At 41.6% G+C, this 23,912-nt stretch overlaps 1 protein-coding gene across 5 annotated transcripts in view; it reads right to left on the bottom strand.

Annotated features, from left to right (window-relative positions):
- The window catches only part of AMOTL1 (angiomotin like 1), a 155,517-nt gene that overhangs the window by 114,127 nt on the left and 17,478 nt on the right, over window positions 1–23,912 (bottom strand). For 3 of the 5 annotated variants that reach the window (XM_079101932.1, XM_079101930.1, XM_079101931.1), the window contains exons 2-3: window positions 19,342–19,477; window positions 7,751–7,801 (exon numbers count right to left, since the gene is read on the bottom strand). In XM_079101932.1, coding sequence (XP_078958058.1) covers window positions 7,751–7,801; window positions 19,342–19,426 — 136 coding nt within the window. In that variant the 5' untranslated portion in view covers window positions 19,427–19,477. Of the gene's footprint in view, window positions 1–7,750; window positions 7,802–19,341; window positions 19,478–22,401; window positions 22,423–23,912 lie in introns of those variants that run through there. The other 2 variants (XM_079101929.1, XM_079101934.1) reach the window with 2 other exon arrangements.

The raw sequence follows: 23,912 nt of genomic DNA, 5'->3' as shown, positions 1-23,912 counted from the left end.
GATTATATATTGAATCTAAACCCCTAATAAGCTGTGTGATATTGAGCAAATAACTTAACTTCTGTGAGGTTTCTGTTTTCTTTTCCATAAAATGAAAATAACTCCATCTGCTTCACTGAGTTGTTCTGAGAATGAAATGGGAAAAAGATCAATCATGGAAGAGAATGAGTTGCCCAGATTTGGGAACTTAACAATGTTGAACTCTTCTGTGATTGTTTTATTGGAGCCAGGAGGCTGGACCACACCCCTGTGGTAGGGCGAGGTTTCCTGTGAAGGGAATTGAATTTTCCACTGTCAATCATCCTGAGAAAAAGTTAAAGTGGGGTGAAAACTCCCTTCCCATTAGAAGCTATGGGCCTGGAGAAGGATGGCAGGACAGATAGGCTAAATCCCTGCAATTGTTATGTTTGGGTGCAAATGTGGGTAACATGATTTAAATCCCACACTGGTAAACTGGGTGAACTGTTTACATGTGTAAAGTTCCTGGCACAGAGTAGGTGCATGGTAAGCCTGGTTCCTTTTTCTTTATTCATCTCCATGTAAATGGGAGGGAGAAAACTTTGGATATAGGAAGTATCTGATTCAGAACAGATATGTTCACAACTCTTGAGTCCTGACACGTTATCCTGACACAGAGTTGGGAAAATGCAGAGTAGCAATATAATTTAATGTATATGGCAAACATTAAAACTTTCAGAAGGTTTTGACCATGCCTGAAGGTATCAGAGCACCTCAGAGGAGCAGAAAGACATTTAATGGTGGTTACTACATTCAGGCATTCACCAACATGGTCTGAGGTTAGTATTATTATTATCCCCCTTGTACCTGTCAAGACTATCAGTACACGCAAAAGGAGTGATCCATGAGTCTGGTGGACTACTTACAAAAGTGTGACGGACTCAGTCAAGGGAAAACAACAAGAGACAGTGAAAGACCTCAGGACTAGTCACAATACAGAGCTGCTACCACTTGAGATGATTGAGTTTAGGCGTCAACATGACTGCATTAAGGGATGCCTAGGATAGTTAGTTGGTCAAGCACTTTTTCTGGTGTGTCTGTGAGGATGTTTTCAGGGGAGACTGGGACTGAGTGTGGAAGATCTGCTCTTAATGTAGGCAGGTACCATTCCATTGGCTGGGAAAACTGCTGGAAGAAAACAGGTGAAGGAAAAGCAAAATCTTGCTCTGTCTGTGAAGCTGGACACCTTGGATGGCAGAATGCCAGGTTATCCAGTCTTTGGATTCTAGAACTTGCACCGGAGTCTCCACTTCCCACCCTCCTACTCTGATTCCCAGCCCCATTTTCAGACTGAAAGTGACATGATCAGCCTGCCTGGTTGTGAGGCTATGAGACTCAGACAGAGCCATCCCACTGACTTCCCAGGTCCCAGCTTGCAGACAGATTGTTGTGGGATTTCTCAGCCTCCATAATTGTGTGAGCCAATTCTCTTCATAAATCATAATAATATACTAAGAATACAGCATGACTGGATGCTATAGGAGAAGGTCACTCTATAGGAGCAACCTTCAGTACAACCATATAGCCATACCATTCCTCATCTTGACAGATAGGGAATAAATACCCTGATGTCTCTTTCTGGCCACTATCACATATCCTGCCAGTGCCTTTCACAAGCCAAAGTCAACGGGAAGCCAGCGGATGCCTTATAAAAGGTAAGTTTTCCAGGACACAGAGCAGAGTGACAAAGGGTGGTGAGTGAATCTGAAAATGCATCTGAAAACAGCTGGGGCATGATCTTACAGATTGTGAAATGGAGACACAGATTACATAATTTGCCTTTGGTCAAAAAGCAACTAAGAAATGGAGCTAAAACTCAAACCCATGCAGTATGTATCTGGATCCACACTCTTAACAACTAAGACATAATTTATTAAGATTACTAGTCTTCCTCTACTCTACCCGACCACTTCACACCACTACCTGGAAACTACATTTGAGGATATGAAACACCATGACACCACCATATCAGCCCTGGATTGCTCGCACTCTAAGTGAAAGAAAAATTAACCCGTACTTTGGTTAAGTAATCGTCATTCTGCCCTTTGTTAAAGCAGCCCAATGTGTATGAATCCCAAGTATTACAAAAAAGCCAAGCACCTACCTGGACAAAATGAGGTCAGGAGTCATGGTGGTTTGAGCAATAAGAGAAATATGGTAGAGATTGCCAGTGAGCATCAACATGTGTGTTCTCTTCTTTCTGGAACGTAACTATATTTCCCAGCCCCATCCAACTGGGTAAGGCTATAGGACTAGTTCTCACCTTTGGAATACGCTAGAAAGTATTTGTCTCCAGGCTAAGATAACCAAAGGTAAGTATATTTATCCTAGCTAACCAGATTCCCTTTTCTGCTAAATAGATACAAAGCATGCAGTGAAAGAATCTGAGCCCCTGGAAGATGATGAAACCAGGGGATGGAAGAAGCCAGCAACTTCCGAGGACCACATGGAGTAGAGCCCTCTAAATCCAATGCTAGACTATAACACCAGCAAAAAACACAGCCTTTACTGTGTTAAATCACTGACATTGGGTTTAGCTATCCTGAGTAAGACATAAACACAATTATCTAGAGCTACGACTTCATCCCATATTTTAGAAGTGTGGGGTGGTGGTGACTGGCAAACATTTCAGTGATTATTTTAAAGAAGTTACATAAATGTTATAATTTTTTTCTGATAAGGCCCAGCCATCCTCCCTGAATGAGGAAGGCAAGAATAGCACAAGACAACCCTTTCTCATGATACATTGGTCCTTGGAGAGTTAACCCCTATGGCTCCCAAGAATGCAGTTCTCATGAGATACTCCTCTTCTGACCCTCAGAGGGCAGTTCATAGAGGTCTGAGCAAAGAGCAGCAATTGAGCTTGCTCAGGCATGCCAGGAGTCAGGCAACCCCACAGGACAGCAAATTAGGAAAAGTACAGGAAACAAGGGACCAGTTTGCTTTGGATCGTGTGAGTAGGTTTTCTCCCATTCTTCCTAATGTACAAATTTTCTAAAATAAGCAGGTATTACCTTTATATTAAACAAATTAAAGTTTTAAAACTTTAAAGAAATAAAATAAACTGAATAAGCCCAAGGAATGAACAAAGGAGTTAGGTACAAGTTACATGTTAAAGGATCTAATCCTCAAGGCACTGTTAAAACCAGTAGAGGGGAAAATCTCGGAGATACATAACTTTAAAAACATAAAGTAGCTCAGCATTGGCTCCCTCACTCTCATTTAATAAGCATTCACTGCAGATTTTGCATGTGCCAGGCACTATGTTAGCTGCTACATTTTATAAAGAAGAATGCTGTGGCCACTGTCCAGTGCAGTGATATGCCACCATGGCTGCACCTGGAATCATTTGAGATTGATTTAAAAATGACAACACCACCACGGATGCTTGGGCCTAGACCCCAGGGACAGATAGGACAGTTCAGGGTTCTGACCTGGTCTGAAGAATTTTAAAAGCTGTTCTTGATTTTAATGTGCAGCCAAACTGAGAACCACTAAGAAGTCATGACACATGGGGTTAGTGTTTAAGGATGGGTCAGAGCTAACCAGGTGAGAAGGGAGAAGGGGGAGGAAGGGCATGCAAGAAGAGGGAACAAAGCTGAATTCAGAGGACTATCTCAATGTAACTAGAAGGTTATATTGCATAGGGGTGATGCAGACCACGGCAGTCCTTCTACACCAAACCAGAAGTCTATTTTCCAGGTAGGGGAGAGTCAATGAAAGTTATTAAACAGGGGTAATTATGGTAGTATCTGTGTTCATCCCAACTCTCCATGCACTCTTTCTAACCTTTCAGAGATCTACCACTTCTAAGTATAGACAGAAAGGCTGTGGAAAGGTGTGGGCTTTGCCTCCTTAGAAAATACCCTCAGGAGACAGGTCATTGCTTCTCGGCTCTCCATCAAGGCAGTCTTCAGTACGTATTCATCTAGAGACCTCTCCTTTTTCCACTGCCTCTTCAAAAACTCCTGTGACTTAATTTCATTCTATAATATTGCTACAACACTGAGAATAAATCCCCCAAGGAGTCTTTCATAATTTGTTAGGAGATTGACATAAAAATTTAGACTACCAATCAAGCAGGAGACTATCACTAAAGGATTCAGATGGAAAACCATTCTGCATGCCACACCAGGGACAAAATGATCACCATCTTCAACTATCTGTTTTGGAGACGAGTTTGGTTGCAGAAAAGAAGATTTCAGAAATAAAAAATAGTTTGGTCACTAGGTAGGACATTGATAAAAGCAAGCCTATCTTTCAAATATGGTAAATAGGTCTTTTTCAAATGAATAATAGAAAGATAATAAAATAAAAACACTTCCTTAATTCTAAACCCATTCAATACAATTTGTCATATTCATACAAGGTCACAACTGGGTTGACAAAATAACTAAGATGCAGAGCAGTTTAGCCACCTGTTAAAGGTCACAGTTAAGTGCAGTGATAAAATTCAAACTAAGTTTTTTCAGATTTCTGTGATGTGATATGAAAGTAAATGTATATTTGGTGTTCATCCTCAGTTTCAGGTACATAGCTCCTAAAATTCTTGTAACTTCCTGAGTGACTGGAATGTAAGGATCACTTTTTATTACCACACTTAGTTTTTATCCCTGGTTCCTGGCACAGAGCTCCTAAAACCCTTGGAGTTTTCTGAGTGAGAGAATTGACCAGGATTTGTTTTTGAAATCCATAACAAACCTCTTTCAACCATGTCTGAATTTATGCTGGTAAGTGTTGGTTGAAAGTCCCTATATTGCTTCAGAATAGAGGTTGTTTGCCAGAGGAACCAGTCACATCATCAGAGAGTGGGAACTTTCAGATGGATACAACTCTTACCAATGACTCTGGGGAGGAGAAAGCGCTAGGGACTTCACTCATCAATAGTGGTCAATGATTCAGTCAATCTTGTCTACATAATGGTATCTACATAAGAATCCTAATGAAGAAGTTTGGTAAAGTTTCTGGGCTGGTCATTATATCCATGCGCTAGGAGGGTGTAGTACCTTAATCCTACCAGGACAGAAGCTCCTGTGCTTGGGACCCATCCAAATCTTGTCTTCTTTATCTCTTCATTTGGCTATTGACTTAGCCTTTATAATATTCTTTAAAATAACCTGGCAAATATAAGTATTTCCCTGTGTGATATTATTATTACAATTTATTGAACTCGAAGAGAATGTTGTGGGAACCTCTGATTTGTAGCCAAGTGAGACAGAGTTATGGTGAATGTGAGGAACCACTGCTTATAATTGGCATGAAATATGAGAGAGCTTTATGTGACACAGTCCTCAACCTGTGGAGTCTTCACAAAATCTGGGTAATACCTGAATTTAATTAAACTGTAAGACATCCAGTTGATGTCTGCATAGATTGAAACAACTGCTTGGTGTAAAAAGCCCACACATTGGGTGTAGACAGTGTTGTGAATAGAGAAACAGTTCTCTTTTAACTTTCCTTTACCTCTTCTTATATTCTAGCCGAGGCTAAACCTATGTGCATCTGTGCTCCTAAAAGATGGCTGTTTGACAAGCTCATCAACTGCTGTAAGAGGCATTTTTCCTGTTATGTGTCTAAGAATAGCACTAAAAACTATCATACCTTTTTCCAAGGGATAAATGTGAGTTCCCTCTTTGACCTAAATAGCATAGAAACAATGAAGTCTCACTCAGAGGGCTCCTCTGTCAACCCTTTCTCCAAAGAGTGACACTATGTACTCAAAGGCACATGATTATAAACAATGAATATCCAAAGGCAAGGGGCCTTCTTTGGCTTATATAGCCCCTCACAGCATCTTAGCAGCCTAGAACTGGAAAATACCTAAGAGGTATCTGACACAACCAGAACCAACACATTTCTACTGTTTAAAAACTACCCAATCTATACTATTTTGTTACAGCCACAGACTAAAACAACACTCTCATCGCCTCTGGAAAATCTGTTTTTTCCCACGTGAGAAAAAGGTGTTTTCTTGCTTTCTAAACTGAAGTGGAAAAAAAATCACTTTCTTAATAATTACTGCTAATTTGAAGAGTTCCCTCTACTTATCAGTGCCTGTCCTGAGCAGTCTAGACTGTTAATCTCAGGAGGAGATACAGAAATTAAAGAGGGTCAAACACCTGGGCCTTTCTTATACATAAATCATTCTGCAAATGCAAACCATTTAGTATTAGACAGACAGATCACTCAGACAAGGAGTGCCCTTCCTGCCATTGCTTATGCTCATCTATGATCTAAGAGGACCAAATAGCTCCTGTCACACCATGGAATGTCAGTGCTGGTATTAGTAGCACACAATCACACATGCTGGGCGCTGATCACCAGGTAACTCCCCTCTAATAAATTATGTCATGCAAAGCTACGGTTTAGATGTCATTTTCATTTAAGGATTCACTATGGTGTGCCTTTAACAGATAGCATTTAATGTTCAATTCCATTAACAGAGATGTGATTACCTCACAAGTTGTCAGAAACACGTTTTCTGAATAAACAAGGTACTCCTCCTTACCTCAGAGTGCCACCCTTGATCCAGACCTATGTTGAGTGCTTGATTCCCAGAAATAAATTAGAATTGTGGCCAAAGTGAATTTTACTTGAGGTGTTGTGGAACTGGATAAGAACATACATCCCAGGACAAGAGGCTGACCAGAAACAAAGTGCCCAATGCTGAGAATGTTTCCATGAGTAAACATTTTTAAATTGCTGTGGACAATTTCTCTTCTCCTTTACTGCAATTTATACCATTAAAAAAAAAAAAAAAAAACTTTCATGATAGGAAGGCAAGATTTTCAGGTTGGTGATAAGAAAACAGCTAGGACAGACTTAACAGATTAGTTTGATAACAAACTAACCCTGAGAACAGAAAAAGGAAAGAAAAGAAAAGGAAAAGAAGAAGAAGGAGAAGGAGGAGGAGGAGGAGGAGGAGGAGGAGGAGGAGGAGGAGGAGGAGGAGGAGAAGGAGAAGGAGAAGGAGAAACCACTAGACCACCAGTGAGACTGGGTGGCAGGAATGCTTAGAAGGATTCTGACTGATGCGAATTTCCCTCTCCGAATACTCTGTCTTTGACAAGTGTCTGTCACCATTCACCTGCCACAAATTTCTTACAGCCACAGACAGAAGAGGATGAAATGACCTAGTCCAAAATACCTAGAAACCATATGAAGAATAGAATCAGGGAGGAAGGCGGCTCCCAGGTCCTGTGGTTTAATGACTTCACCCATGTGTTTGTGTGTGTGTGTGTGTGTGTGTGTGTGTGTGTGTGTGTTATTTTTTTTTTTTTTTTTTTTTTTTTTTTTTGCCTTCGACTTCTTTTAATTCAGGTTAAGGACTACCCACACAACGTCCCTCTCAGGCAAGGTACTTGGCAAGGCAGAACCTGCCGCCGCCACATCCTTCCAGGAAGATGAGTGCAGGCTCAAAACAGAAACGCCAGGTCTGGAAGTTCCACGCTTCTTCTAGCATCACCACTAACCTGGGGACACACACACACACACACACACACACACACACACACACACACACGCACAGTACGTGGGACACCTACCCCACCACCCCAAAACACATGCCAGAAAAGGCCAATCTAAGAATGGAGCGTGCGTGCAGCCCAAGGAAGTGTCCCCCAACCCTTTCTATCCACCCCTCCGCGGGATTTCTTCCCGGTACCCCTAAACTCGGAGTCCCAGGGCGGAATTCCGACAAAAAAAAAAAAAAAAGGAATTTTTAAAGACTTACCTAACTCCTCCGGGCTGTAAGGCTCGGGGGAGGCGTCCACAAACTCACTGTCTGGGGGAAGAAGAAAGGCAGAAAACAAAAACTGAAGCGCGACCATTCAGGGCAAATCGATTAAGCATCAGCTAATGAGCAAGTCCTTTACAAAAGCAGGGGTTCTCTCTCCCACTTTCAGAATCCCTGAACCAGAGCTCATTAGCGATTCGGACCGCCGGATCCAATGAGGGTAAGCAATTGACAAAGTAACTTGGGGGCAATTCGGCCCAGGGACCCCGCATTTTCCAGGCACTAGCAGGTGCTCGGTAACTTTCCGCGGGTGCGACCCCGCGGCTTTCCCCGGGAGGTGAGCGGGGCCGAGGCTCCATCGTCTACCCGCAGCCCTCGGGGCGCATCGCAGTGTCGGCTGGGGCCTGGCGCGGACACTCCAGCGCGGAGAAACCCCAAAGTTTTCCAGGGATCCCGCAGGGTTGGGGACGCGCGGCACCTGCAGCTGCAGCGCGAGCTACCAGCTCACACCCTGCGGGGCGTCCCCGGCGCATCCCCGTCCGTTGCTAAGCGACCGTGGCCGTCACGCTCCGCAGCGGCGCGCGCTCTGCCTTCCGACTCCCTGTTGGAGGTTGTTTTCTCCCACCCCGAATCCTTTGCGCATTTATTAAAAATTAGAGCATAACCTGTTCAAAAACTATTCCCTGCTCATATGCATCTGTCCTCTTCCGATTGCTCTGGGGCTTCTTGTGAGGAGATATATTTTCAGAGCTTGAATATGTCTTGCAGCAAGGGAGGAGGAGTTTCATTATGCTCCACGATTTTTCGTTTTTGAACCTGAATTCTAACTCTAGTAGGTGAAATAATATGATGTCCATTTCTCAGGTAGGAAGCAATTTTTGGAGGACTTCACAGCGCTGTGATAGCGGCGGGAGGGGAGCAGGCTCCATCTACTCTTAATAAGTTTCCAATACAGGATGTAGAAACAGAAGTTAGGGTCTGAGAAATGTAAAGTAATTAGTGTCACATTCTGGGAATCTTCCTCTCTGGGTCAATGACCTGAATAACATGGACAGATGCATTATGTATTTTCCCCCAGGATTGGCTGTAACTGTTCTGTCAGGCAGGGCCTTGGTCTTTTAGGACCTACCCTGGAGACAAAGTCCCACAGTTGATGACCCCCTGCAGGGACCAAGGACAAGGAAGGAGTAAGCGTGGATGTCTCTTCTCCGTTCTTGGACAGTTGGAGGGGCAACAGAGTGGTCAGCCTTCTGGGGAGCCTTCTATTGTCTCAAAATGATCAGAGCACCAGCTACAGCAGCCTAAGGGCCCATTCTGTACCAATGTGTTTTCATCCTGTAAAATTTCAGCCAGTAGGGTTTTCAGCTGTCAGCTTTTTGTTTCCAAACACAATAGAGGACCGAAAGAAGACTTTAGCCAGCATTGCTCTTGAACTAAGGGTAGAAGAAGTGGGGCTGTCCTCCACTGAGGCAGCCAATCTTGAACTGCTTAGCTTCTCTCTCCATCCCCTGCTGTTGTCCTGCTCTTGATAATCAAATCTCCAAAATCCAAGAATCAAATATGCTTAAGTGAATATTTGTACACATTACTCCTTCCCTTTCCATTTGCTGTTTGGAATTTATAGTTCAACACTAGCAAAATCTCCCGATCTTCAGTCTCCTCTCTGAATGTTTTTTAAATTTCTTGTTCTGAAATCTGACTCTCTTTGAACAACCATATTACTTACCACTCCTTATTTCATCCATCACAGACCCTTGAGTTATTCCACCTCCTTTGAAGATATTGGCATGTGGCTCATTGTCATTTGCCCCAGTACCATTCCCATGAAGATTCCCATTTTCTCCTTATGTGCATAGTGGATTCTTCTCACAATCTGGTCTCTCAACTCTGACAGCCTCTCCTATCCTTGACCTGCTCCACCAGTCTAGCCACCGGCTTTCATAGTAACACCATTCTTAATGTCAGTGTCAAGCATTCTGCTCTCCAGCCACCATTTCCTACCATCATAGTTTATTGCCTCTGTTTTCTTATCCCATGCCTCCTTGACCCTAACAACATCTATAATTTACCTATTCCACGACTTTTTATTTCTCTCACTCTCTTTATGATCTTAGTTTTCAGATTCATTGCTGATTTCTCAAATTTACCCTCAAATTCATGTTCCTCTCTCTTTCCATGCTCTTTGCCTGAAAAAAACCCACAATTCTAAGAAAACCTTATTCTCTTCCTTCTCTCTGCCTGCATTCAGCAAAACAGGATTATAAATTCATAAAATCATGCTGTCTAGTTCATAAAGCTAAACTCAAGTGGACCTTGGTGCATTTCAGTGATCAGTTTATGTTGACCTGGCTTATTGACTCTCCAGCTCTTCTGTTGCTGTGAATGACCATCTGTACTCCATCCATGGCCAACTCCTCTGTGGGTCAGATCTCATTCACATGGTTTTTCCCCTTTTCCACTTTGCTTTCCTTTGTCCTAGGCTAATCCTAGCTTTGTACAGACATGGTAATTTCATATCTTTAAGAAAAAAATTCTTCCTTGATTCCCCATCTCTTTCCAGACACCACTCAAATTCTCAACTGCCTTTAATAACAAAATTTATCAGAAGAATTTTCTGTTCTTGGAGTGTTCACTCTTCCCTTTACTCTTAAAAGCAACCCAGGAAGGATTCTTCTACTTTACCATTCTGCCAAAGTAATTTGTTGAAGTCAAGAATGGTCTCACATTGCCAATACCAATGGTCAGTTCTTGGTTCTAACTTTTGACTCACTGATCCCATGAGTGTATGTAGTCATACATTCAGTCTCCTTGGTTTTCCCATCATATCAAGAAACAAATACTCTTTGTGTTCAAAGAGAGTCAGAATAGAGAGGGTTTTGAGGTCAGTTGGATCTTGATTCTAGGCCCAGCTCCACCATTAACTGGTAACTTAATTTCTGCCAACCTCCAATTCTGTAAAAATGGAGATAATACTCATACCTAATATCTAATTGTGGTGAGATTACAATAAATTGATGTACTTTGGGCTCTAGTAGAGAGACTGTCACTTTGTAAAAATCAAATGAATGTTAGTTATTATTGGATGCCACATGCCTTTACAGCTGACCCAAATGGACTCTTTCCTTTAACAACTCTGAATTCCTGAAAGAAAATAATAACCACACAGTGTGCTTAAATTAAGAGGAATATTTATTGTCTCTGACTTTCAGTTTGTGTTCTAACAGTTGACTTGAAATTTGGTTATATGGCAGCAAGCTTCCCCCCATAAGGAGTGCTATGGGTCCAATGGGACCCCTCAAAATTCATGTGTTAGAAATTTAATCACCAGATACATATGTTTATGGTATTTGGATGTGGGCTTATGGAGAGTAATTAGGATTAGATGAAGTCATGAGGGTGGGGTTCCCATGGTGGCATTTATGGCTGCATTAGAAGAAGAAAAGAAGCCCACACTAGCACACTTGCTCTGCCTCCCTATGTGACACCAGCCACCATGATACAATGCAGCAAGAATGCCCTTATCCAGTGCTGAGGAGATGCCATTAACACACACTTGGACTTCCCAGCTTCCAGAACTGTGGGCCAAGTAAATTTATAACAATTATAAATTACCTGGTCTCGCATATTTTGTTACAGCAACAAAAAAGTAAGACAAAGAATATTACAAATATTTCACAGGGTGATTAGGTTCTAGAGTCTGCCAAACTGCTCTGCCAAATGACTCTAATCCACAATGGACTCCCCTTCATTTGTTCATATACATGGATGACTTGTAAACAAAGAACTTCCTTTATAGCACTGTAGCTATTTGAATTTCCTAATCAACTGGAGGTTAATGAGAAAGCATTTTTCTTGTTTCAGTATTTGCTTTTGAAATGTTTCTAAAATATATGATTTCAATTTTCTATCTTATGAAATAGAGCAAACAATAATGTTTCTTATTAATCAACCTGACATTTATTGAGAATGTATCATGCATCCAACACTGTGCTAGGCACTGCAGATACAGAGGTGATCAGGACCCTAGTGCCCCTCACCATCTAATAAGGGATTCCATGGTAAAGGGCCTTATTGAATCTTCGGACAATGTCTAAAAATGCCTATTCACACTTGACTTTTATGGGCCTCTTGCAAAGAGATGGTTCTGCTAGAGGATCACTAAGCTATAATGGAAAGTACACAAGTTTTTAGTTTTGCAGCTCAGCTCTGTCAATTATTAAGAGGGTGAACTCTCAGAGCCACAGTTTCCTGAAAATAATACTTATTGAATTTTTGGTAGCAGTAAAATGTTAGGTACGAGACAGACCAGGTACAATGTGCAACATACAGTGGGTGCTTAATGAATGTTCATTTTCCTTCTACATAGTGGTCTAGAGTGTACCGGAGTGCCCTTTGGTTCCTGTTCCAGGTGTACAGTAGGCATCCTGCTGTCATGGTCCCTGCAAACTGCGAAAGGGAGGCCCTACTCCTACTTCAAGGTAAGTGTTTCTTAGAGAATGGAACATGTGGAGAGAAAGCAGCAAGGAGAAATATTTCTGTGGCTTCAGGTGAGGTTTTCCATAGAAACAGATCACCCAGTGGGCTGGTATCTAATGATCACTGTTACTATTGCTCTACATGATGAATTGAATGGGCTTTTTGGAAGTCAGTCTTGGAACTGTCCTCCAAGCTCTAATATTTTTTGTTTCTTTATATTATTGTAACTATCTTGAATTAATTTTTATTATGTAAGCATATAATATTCATTTGAGGTAAAGAAAAAGAAACATTTAGTACAGATGGATATAAATTAAAAAATAAAATCTCCCTTTCCCATCCTATCCCAGGATCTATTGCCAACCTGAAACACCATCCACAGCTTCTTGGGCAGCCTGAGAGAAGGGGTTCAGGCATATTTACAAGTGTATGTGAATTGTTTAAATAGTTGAATATAGTATTTAATTCCCAATTAATGCAAAACATTTCTAAATGAAATTTCATTCCACCCCCAATCAAAGCTGGGGTATGACTATTTTCTGTTTAGTAAGGCAAGCAACTATATTTAAAAGTCATGGGGAAAATAACTTTATCAACTATTAGAACATAGTCAATGTTTAAAAACAATTCAGGCTCTTAAAGAATTGTACTTCAGTCTTCTAGAACACTCATTCAGAACCTTCATGTCTTGGTAGTTGAGGTACAAACAGTTATATGCCATTCTGAACCCAATTCTGGGTTCAAAGGAACTTTGAGTTCCATTTCTAGAGCTAGAAACACACTCTACATGTTGTTGTTGTAGCTAAAAGAAGTTTTCTCAGCAGAATACCCATCACTGATGTTCTTCCTAGTGGAAGCAACTCCAACTGTGGGCCAAGGATATGCCCTGAGCAGTCTGGGAATGCCATTAGCTTTTGGTCAGCCTCTGCTATGGAGGTGGAAGGGCCTGCCTATCTGCCAGCCTTCCTGGAGCAGAGGAAAAAGAGAGGGCCTCTGTGGCCTACTTTAATTTTGGGTTCCTGTAGGAGTTATGTGATCACTTAGGCAGAGGAGGAAAAGTGATAGGGTCTTACACAGATGTGCTTCTTCCTCCCAGAGTTTGGTGAGGGGCTCAGAGCCACATGGGATGAGACTGTTTTTTTTTGTTGTTGTTGTTGTTGTTGTTGTTTTGTTTTGGTTTTGGTTTTGGTTTCCCAGCCAAGGTATGCTATGGACTCTGTTTGCAAGAAAGAGCCAGAGAAATGCCCTAATAAGTTAGAAGGGCAGCCAGGGTGTCTTAGAATCTGTTCACAGCTTTCCCAGCAGTCTCTGGGGAGGTCACCAATTTCAAGTATGAAAGACAGAAAGAAGTGAGCTGAGCCACCCTCTCTGCCTTTCTCTCCACCCTGGCACTGCCCTTTGCTGTCTTCTGTGCAGGTCACCATCTGTCTCCTGAAGGACCTCTGCTAGTTGACAGCAGAGCACAGTGGAGGAGCAATGCGGGCCGTGCCTCCCTCCCCTATTGGGGAAGTGTGAGTAGGACATTTGGGAGGGAAGAGTGGGGCCCTGACTGCCTGAGCACAGCATGACCCTGTTCTATATCCTTGTCTCTAATCTGCATCTCTTAGGACAAGTCAACAGATGACACCAAGGACAAAAGCATGCTGCCCACCAGAGTAAGGTTTTATCAAAGAGAAATTTGTAACTAATTGGTTGCAGCATTAACTCCTCAGCTGAATTGGCCCAAAGTATGTGTCCACTTCTCTTTGGGCTTAATATTCTTTCCTTTTAGCACAATATCACTTTATAATTCTTGATAAAAGGGAGGGAGAAAAACACGGTTGTTTTCTTTCCTCTTAAATGAAAATCAAGCTTCAGATAATTGCCTCAGTTCTTCTTAAATTCCAAAAGAAGGAACTAGGCTACATTAGGAAGATTAGTTAAGTATATCTCATCTGAGAAAAAAATTATTCTTAGCAAAAACAATACAAGAGATAATATGACATGAAGTCTGACAGGAAGTTAAGAACTCATTTTGGTGAAAATGCTAAATATATTCTCTAAAAAAAAAAAATCCAAATATCAGTGCAGGAGATGCTGTTAACAAAAGCTAGGTATTTTGCAAAATATATAAGCAAATTGGATTCATCCAGTCCCCCGCTCTCATATTCCTGTTATCAACTATGATACAGAGAAGAGGATTTTTTAAAAAATTCTTACCTAACATCATATCATAGGAAATAAACTCTGGCTAAGCCAAGAAGCTACTGGAAGGTATAGACATGAATCAGAATAAGAAACTATTCCAAAAATACACACAGAAAAAGGTTCCTGCAGAGGAAAATCATATACTTCCAACTTACACTCAGTTGGAGCTATTGAGTGAAATCAGATGAAGTATCTTGTGTTAAGATTAAGGGAAAAAACATTTGCCGCAATTGCAATCTATACAAAACTATTTTTAAAAATCCATACGCTGCATGTGAGTGTCTACTGAAATGTAGACCACCTTGATCTTACTTTTCCATCCCAGAGTCCTGCACAGAGGCTTGAGGGAAAATGGCTCCTTTCAGGGCTGCAAATAGAGTGCCCTTGGGATGTATCTCTTCCTGGTTTTCCCAGTAAGCTGCCTCAGTGATCAGCACAGTGTAGGTGATGGGAGGACAGGAAGAAAGCCCTGGACTTTAGTTCGAGTCTTGCCATTAATCTTTGAAGAGATTCCCCAAACCACCTTCTCTGCGTCTATAAAATCGAAGGGGTAGAACATGCGATGGCGCTTAGGAAGCACACTGAACAAATGCCAATAGAAGGTCATGGGTAACAGTTTTTAATATTCCTCTTTCACCATGGAATGCAAGATGAAAAGCATCAAACTTCGTGGAAATGTGGAGATGCAGAATAACTTTGCCCTTGAAACTGACGAAGAAGTAATGGACAGGACACAGCTCTGGAGGGTAAAGCCCTGAGTCTGAACATGAGCTCTGCTACCATTTGCTGTATGAGGCTGGCTTCAGTAACCGGCCTTTCCAAGACTCATTGTCATCATCTGCAAAATGGAGATCAGAATAACTACTTCACAAGATTCCAGTGAGGATCTGAATGAAATGCAGTGGCATCACTTGGCCTACAGACCGCTCTCAGAAAAGGTTGCTTCCTTCCTTCCTGAGCAATGACCCTGAGAGGCACCAGAAGGGAAATCTGCTCCTTCCTGCTTTTAAAAGCTACAATGGAAGCAGTGCCACTAAATTTCTGTGATGCACCTGGCCCACACTGCCAGGCTGTGCTTCCCAGACTTCCTGCCTCTCCCCTAATGAGGTGCGTAAACAGGTGGAGTCCCCCAGGAAGAGTGGATGACAGCAGGACTCCTAAATAGCTGAGTGAGCACATCTGGAACAGGAAAAAGAAATGTTTTATGGTTTTGCTGAGAAGGGCCTCCTTCCTGCATCACATACACATACAATGTGGCAGTGGACAAATCAAATGAAGAGCCAGATCAACTCGTAATGCAACAATCTGAAACAGGGCACCAGTCAAAGACCATCCCCTTGTGTTTTATGTGTCAGGGATTACATGCAATTTCATTTGTAAAATGCATTCCAGGCCTTTAAATTAAGTTTGCAAACCCACTGGCCCAGGTTGTTGGAACTGTAGGACATAGAGGTAGTTTCTTTCAGAAACTCCTTATCACCCCCAGACATCCTGGGCTCTTCCCGGACAGCTTCCTGAAGGTAGTCCCATCCTAATGGCAAAGCCGGATGCTCCAAGGATAACACAAGGGCAGATGCTGTGTGGATCTGCCTCAAGGCCTATGACTCACCAGGATGACTGCACCTCCCTGCAGTTAATACAATTCTCACAGGATTCCATGAAGCAAAGAACCAAACCCCAAGACCTGGACACTTCTGAGACTTTTCTGGTGCTTCATTAGAAATGCAAACCCCATTAACCCACATTGGACCTAAGAGATGGAGCAGCTAGTACCAGTCAGTGATGGGAAGCAGTGGGGTTTGATGCTTGGAAGCAGATGGGTAGAGGCCTTGAAGTGCATTAGGTGAGACAGCTGCAGGCCTGAATAATAATCCACATATTACAATAGCTCTGTTGATTTTTTTTTAGCCCTGGTTGTAGCTAGTTCACTTTTCTACTGCGGTAATCAAACCACCAGTTAAAAAAAAGGGTTGTAACTGGACCACCAGAGCCTTAAATTATGAAGACGGTAGGGAGTGTTGGAGAATGAATTGAGGAGCAATAGCTTATGAAGGCTGGGGTGAGGCAGATTTAGGTTCAAATTCCAGCTCAGTCATTTGTGAGGGGAATGGCCTTGAACAAGTTTCTCAAGCTTTTCAGGCCCAGTTTCTTCATTCATAATGAGAATAAAGTTGTGAGAATGCTTGAGATAGTCTATATATATCTCTATAAAAAAAATTAGTGTAGTGTCTGGCAATAGTATATACAACTGATTTAAAATCTTTGTGGTGACACATGCCTGTAATTCCAGCAGCTCTGGAGGCTGAGGCAGGAAGATCGCAAGTTCAAAGGCAGTCTCAGCAACTTAGTGAGGACCTCAGCAACTTAGTGAGATACTATCTCTAAATAAAATATTTAAAAAGGGCTGGAGATGTTGCTGGGGATTAAGCACCCCTAGGTTCAATCCCTAGTATCAAAAAAGAAAAAGAAAAAGAGAAGAAAATTCTTTTTGATTTCTTTGATTTTGACTTAGCTCTGGCACCATGGGGCAAGCACTCTCTGTTTCTCAATGAGAATTTCCTCATTCCACTTCAAGACTTCCCCAGAATTCCATCTTTGGCTCCCTACTCATTCCCTTTAAGACCTGCACCTTTCCTGAATCCCAGCCCAGCCCTCAGAACCACCCTAATAGCAGTCCACAAGAATTTTCAGATTCCAGCCATATCTATCCCTTGTCACTGTTCTATACCCCAACATTGAAACATAGCTGGACTTTCATCTTGGATGCCTCCATCATCACAGTCTGATTACCTGAACTGGAATAATATTTCATAGGATATACTGCTTCAGTGGCTCATCACTTACCCCCATTTTAGAGATGGGGCACATCAGAGAATGTTGTCCATCTTGCTTTCTCTTTGTGTTCCTACTGCTTGTTGTATAAAATATGATAAATCATATTCTCAAATGAAGGAATGAACAACCAATAAACAGGGGGCAGACCTCAACACAAATCTGACTTCTCTTCCTATTGGCTAACCTTATTTGCAAAGAATGTAAATATCTGACATGGTGAACTCAGAGGGATGTGGTGGTGTGTGGAACTGATCGCAGTAAGCACTGTCAACCCTTTGTTACAGTGATCCCAGAGGTTCCCTTCAGGTCTGAAATTCTAGGATGGATGATTCTATTGCCTGGGTAACAAAAACACCAGTGAGCAAACCTCACCTATCTCTCTCCTCTGCTTTCAAGCTTTGGTAAATGGACCTGGGGACATTGAGTGAAGTGCTGTAAGTGTGCTAAAAGCATGGTGAAGCAATGCAGTGGTGCCCAGAACAGTTGTGCATCCAGGTGAGCTGCCATAGCCCAAATAAAACCTCTCAATGAAGGTGGAGATATGGAGAGGATGTAGTCCTACCCATCAGAGATTCATTCATTCATTCCTCTAGCCACCAGCTGGCCATCAGCTCTTTGCCATGTTGCAGTGATGCAAAGATGAATTAAACATCTGCCTCAGGAACTCAGAGGTCATCTAGGATACAGACAGTCACGATACAGTGTGGAAAGTATCATGGCAGCACTGAAGAGGGCCTCTCAATAAGAACAGCATGGGAGCAGGTGGGTAGAGGGGCAGGAAGAAATCTCAACTCAGCTGACTCAAGCTGAAGCTTCAAAGATGAGAAGGGACTGTCCAAGTGGAAGGCAGTTGAAAATAGCCATTGCAGAGGCTCACGGGGGTGTGAAAGCAGGACATACCCAAGGCTCTAGAGGGAGTAGATCCACTGAGAGGGAAAGGGGTGTTCCTAGTGGTGAGCAGCAGGAGATGAGTCTGGAGAGGCTGGTAGAGGTCTCATCAGGAAGGGCTATATGTTGAGCTAGGGAGATTCTCTTTGATTCCACCATCTGAGGAGATACTTGTTTAACAGTCTTTTAAAAAGTGGCTAGAGTGACAGGGTGTTGGGGCACAGGAGCAAACAGCTGTGGGTTTCTAAATAGACTGCATCCAAATTCCTGCATCTGCCCTTCCCTTTGGAGAATCTCCCTGTTTGCCATAATAATGTTTGGAAGATGTATCCTGGTACAGTGCAAAAGCTCTGTGAATGTTCATTGCTATGTCATCAGAGAATGTTGTCCAGTGATCTCTAGGTTCATCTTGTTTTCTCTCTTGAGTTCCCACTGCTTGTTGTATAAAATATGATAAATAGTATTCTCAAATGAATGAATGAACAACAAACAAACAGGAGGCAAGCTCTTACTAAAAGCATCTTGTGAGTGCATTCAACTCAGTAACCTCTGATCTCCCCACCCAAAGCCTCTTACCACCACAGTCAATCTCCATTAGACTTGGAGGATGAGAGAGTGTTGAACTCTTGGACCCAAGAGAGGGCCACAGTTCTATTTCAGGGTTCTGATTCTTACATTTGTACACTCCACTCCAGGAGAGTTACAACATCCCTACCATTTAAGGTTAAGTCACAATAATCAGAAAACTGGATAAAGGAAAAGGGGAGGGGAGCTGACCTCCTTTGTTGTGGTTACTTTGGTCTCCACTTGAATGCTTGCAGGGTTGTTAGGAGGAGACAAGAAAACAGAAGCATAGTGCCTGACACATAGTAGGTGCTCACCTACCCTAGCACCCACCTAGCAAGGGCCAAAGTTTGGTAAATGGCAGCCTACATTACTGATTCTTACTAGAGTTTTGTGAAGCAGGCATTCTTACTCTTATGCTATAGCCCTATTTTATCAAAACCCCATAGCTTGTAAGGAGTAAACTCAGGATCTGAACCCAGGTTTGTCTGACTTCAAAGTCCATGTCCTCTCCTCTACATCCAGATGCTTTTGAAAAGGCAATAGCACTGGGCATATACTGAGAACAGCTGGGCTCACAGGGAAGTTCAGGGGTTGAAGAGTACAATGTGTATCAGGGACATCAAAAGTGACCATACCCGCTCTCGTGCTGGGAAAATGATGAATTCCACTGGGGGACAACCAGTTACCTTCCTCCAAAGCCCACTTTTCACTGAGATCCATGCTTTCAAGCAAGTTCTTTGTATGTGCAGCTCTCAGATCAAGCAGAAGCTCCTGAAATATATAAAGAGCACAAAAAAGGGGTGTGAATTACGGTCGATGCTCTTGGAGATGGGAAGAATTCGTGAAGGAAAGTAGTCAGTTTCTAATTCATTATGTTTCTGTGGCATGAAGAGTTTATTAAGATTTGGGCATGGCCTGAGTTTGAGGTTGCTCAAGTCCATAAACCAAGCTTCTTTGTGCATTTGATTAACAAACTATGGAGCAACAGTCATATGCTAGGCTTTGGGCAAGGAAATTCCTCTTTAGTTGTATGTGTTGTATAGGCAACTAGAATTTCAGGGGACACAGCTGGATCTCAGTTACAGAAGGAAGAAAAGAGAAGAAAAATGAAAATAGGAAAGAGATATATATTCTTATATATGCCAAAGAAAATATAGCAAAATATTTCAATTAAAAAATTGTTATTGTATTGGAATGATGAATACTTTTAATTCTTTTGTAATTTTCTGCAGTTTCCACAGTGAACATATGCTGCTTTTGTAATTTGAAAAAAGTATGCAATAAATATTATTTTAAAGAAAACCCCCAGAGCAAAAGGCCCCATGGAGACCACCTCCTCTTGAAAATTGTGATAGAAAGGCACATGTCACAAGGGCTCTCAACTTTCATTCATGAACAGGCCATCCCACTCCACTGGATGCATGTGAGAAGGCCATCCTGTGGTACCTCTACTTACAAACTGTATCTCAGTTCTTTACAACTCATGCCCCAACTTGCTAGTATTACAAAGAGGTTTTAATAACACTCTGCATGTAGCAGATCTTCAAATGAAAGTGGTTGAATAATTGAACATGACTGAGTCACCACATCTGTGCATGCAGGGAGTGGGCCATCCACCATGGTGGAAATTCTGCCAGCCTAATTAGGATGGGCACCGATTATCATGTGCTGCAATCAGACCAGCTGGCTTATTTGGTCCCTAGAATGCTGTTCAAAATTGCCCTGCAGGTTCTTGTGCTGCCTGCCAGACAGCAGACATGGCAGATCAACTTGTTGCTTTTTGGATATCTGCCTAGAAAAGTGTGGTACTCAAGGGAGTTGCACCAAACAAAAATCTCTAATAAAATACCAGGGAATGCTAAAGATTATAGTGTACTTCATTGGGCATTAGCTCACCAGGAGTTTGTGTTCAAACCAATCACCCAAAATTTTTAGAAGAGAATTCCAGATTTTCTAGAGTGAATGTAGCACAAGGCAACAGTAAGAAAATTGGATTAAAAAAATCCAGCTGCTAGTCCTGATTTTGGCATTAACCTGGTGACTTTAAGGAAATTGTTTACTTTCTCTAGACTGACCGACTTTGACTTTAAAGTATTAAGAATAGATGTTGTCAAAGTCCTGTTTCAGGCTTCTAAGACTTGCAGGATATAATATTATGATTTTACATACAAAGTCAACTTATCCACTGCATCAGGGGACTGAGGAAGCTGCATTATTTATCCATTAACCAACTGAGACAACAGCCTCAGTATGTGAGAGGTGGCTGAATGGGACTAGAGGCAGTCTGTTGTTGAACAGAGATATTCTCTTTGCAAAACTGAAAACATCTGCACTAGAAATCCAGTCTTGAACCATGATCATACTGTTTTATTTAAGCAACTAAAAGAATCAGCCAACATCTTTTATCTTCATTAGGAAATAACATTAATAGTGCATTCTTAAAAAATAACATTTACTTATCAGACCAGTAATTCAAAGTAACTTAATTACTTTAAAAAAAAATCACTTCAGTAATTCTTGCAATATCCTTCAGAAGTGAGTTGGAGATTTTAAGAGATTTGTTTGGCAAAAATAGTCATTACTGATTAATCAGAAAGTGGTTTTCAAAGTAGATTATTCATCCCTCTTTACTCAGTGACCCTAGGCCCCCTTGTGCCCCAGGAAACAGATTTGCAAGATGGTATCTTCAGGATGTGTGAGGTTAGACTTCACAAGAGTGCATTTCATTTTATTATTCTGAACACAATAAGTTCACATTGAGTGTTTTATTAACTTCAACCTGCAAACCCTGCTGATTTCTCTGGTTCTCAAATTTCATGCCTCAGCGTGAGAAAACCAAGCATCAAATGTGAAATAAAATTGCATCAGATACAAGTATTGCAAGGAAAACTTTGATCAATCACATCTGTTACTGAAACTGCAACAGGATCCCTTGAGTCATGGGAAGCCTCAGAGTTGCTCATGAAACTCTGGAGCCTAGAAAATAATTTCCAAGCCTCTGGCTGTATGAAACAACTTATTCAGGGTTTTCACTAAAATATCTAACTTCTATCCAAGTAAAAACTCTATCAAAGACTTAAGTCTGGTAAGAAGAAACTAAAATTTGAGGCAGTCATGGGAATTTAATGAAAAAAAAATCACTGCAACCATGGAAACAAGAAGTGAGGAAACACTTTTCTCTAGAGTGGCACATGAAGGCTCAAACAATATGCACAAGTTGGGGGTTGAGTAGAAAAAACTATTGAAAACTTACAGTTGAAACTCTGACTTTGAGAATCACTTTTTTAGAAGTAATCCACCTGCATAGATAGATAGACACTGGAGTTTATGGAATATTAGAATAGTATGAATATAAAATTAGCATTCAATAAATACTGGCTGATTGAATGAATGAATAAATGATAATGACAGGGTGAATATCCTGGCCAGGTATCATATCTCCTTAAACTCTCCAGAGAGACTCACCTGATCTGATAAGGTGGTGTGAGACAGTCCAGCAGAATGACTCTTTAGACTTAAAGAGTCATTCTGACTCCCCCTGATCAAAATTCTCCTGAAACTGACATCCTCCTCCCTTGTTGGTGTGCCTCTAGGGCGAGCCACCTGCCTAGCTACCCAAGCCAGAAATCTGGCCATCCTTGATTGATTACATCTCATATCCAGTCAACCACTGAGCTTTGTCTATTTTAACTTACAAACATCTCAAGAATCCATATGCTTCTGTTTTCATTGCCCCAGCCTTGGTTGATCCACCATCATCTTTCACTGAGTTGCTATAGTCACTTCAGTGGCTCCCTGCTTGTCCTTTCTTCTATCACATTCTCCACACTTTGTAGTAGTATTTTTAAAGCACAAATTTGATTATGTCACTCCTTGATTAAAATACTTAGATGATTCATTATTCCCAGGAAAAAGTCTAACATGGCATGTAAGACCTAACTATGACAGGGTGCTTGTAATCCATGTATAAACTCCCCCTTTGGTCTTTAGAATATTCAGCCATTCCCAGAGCTATAGCAAGATTGTTTTCCTGCCCTCTCTACCTCCTCACCCCTGCATACCCTCCTCACCTTGCTAACTGCAACTTACCCTTCCTTTGTCATCTTAGACTTGGTTTTGTGTTCTCCAGAGGCTCGCAGACTACCTGTACGTACCTTGTCATGCCACTTCTCACACTGTATTGTAATTGTCTGCTAATATGTCTGTAGAGTTTAGTTTACAGTTTATACACTTAAGAGCAGAGATTCCACCTTATTCATATTAGTATCCCTAGCATTTGCTTGGTGGTTGTCCCAAGGTAAACAAGATAGATAAGTTGAATGAATAAATGAGTGAATGAATGGGTGAACAAACTGTGTATCTTTGGCACAAGCATACATACATTCCTTCAAAAAGTATTCTAAAAAAATTTCTTTTTAAAAGTATTCTGTTTGTAACCTCACCCTCCTCCTCTGCTTCTCTGCAATCTCTCCACCCTTAAACCTCACCCTGTCTACCTTTGCTTTCTGGCCCCATTCTGACCTCCTCATCCAGTCTAACTCGCTGAGATTTCCCCATCCTTGCTCCCACTTTAGCTTGCATGCCTGCCCCTCTGCTCAAGCACACCTCTGGAGTTTCCATCTCACATACATCTGCCTCCCTCACTAAGCTTGGATGAGAATACTCCTGATTTCCCATGGGAGTCGCCGGCCTACCTAATGCAGATGAGATGCACCTAGTGCTCTAGCCACTATTTCAAGGGCCATTTCTGACACTGGGGACTTAACTACAAATACAAATCCAGAAAAATCTTGGCTGTACTTTGGCTCTATCTTAACTGTAATTTTATGGCTACCTCTGTTGAGATGGAACAAATTAATTAGAAGAACTGTGCTTGGAGAATTGGGTAGCATAATCCATCACTCAAGTATTTAAAGAAACAGTGGTTCTAAAGAACATGAATAGATCACTGCAAGCAAGACTACTTGTGGATAACTTAAACTATAAATCAAGATATATGTAAACGGATATTGTGCTATGCAAAATAAATTAATTCATTTGATAAAAATTCACTTAGTGTCTCCTATGTACTAATTGTACTAAACACTTGAGATAGAAAAAGGTAAACATTGTCCTTTTCTTCAAGGAGGAAAATATCAGAAGGAGGCAAATATCTGGACCCATCATTAACAGAATAACACACTAAGTATAAAGATACAGGCACACA

Source organism: Sciurus vulgaris (genome assembly GCF_902686455.1).
Source record: "Sciurus vulgaris genome assembly, chromosome: 11".
NCBI lineage: Eukaryota > Metazoa > Chordata > Mammalia > Rodentia > Sciuridae > Sciurus > Sciurus vulgaris.
Note: the sequence above shows the minus strand (reverse complement) of the source record. Positions and strands in the feature narration are given on the sequence as shown.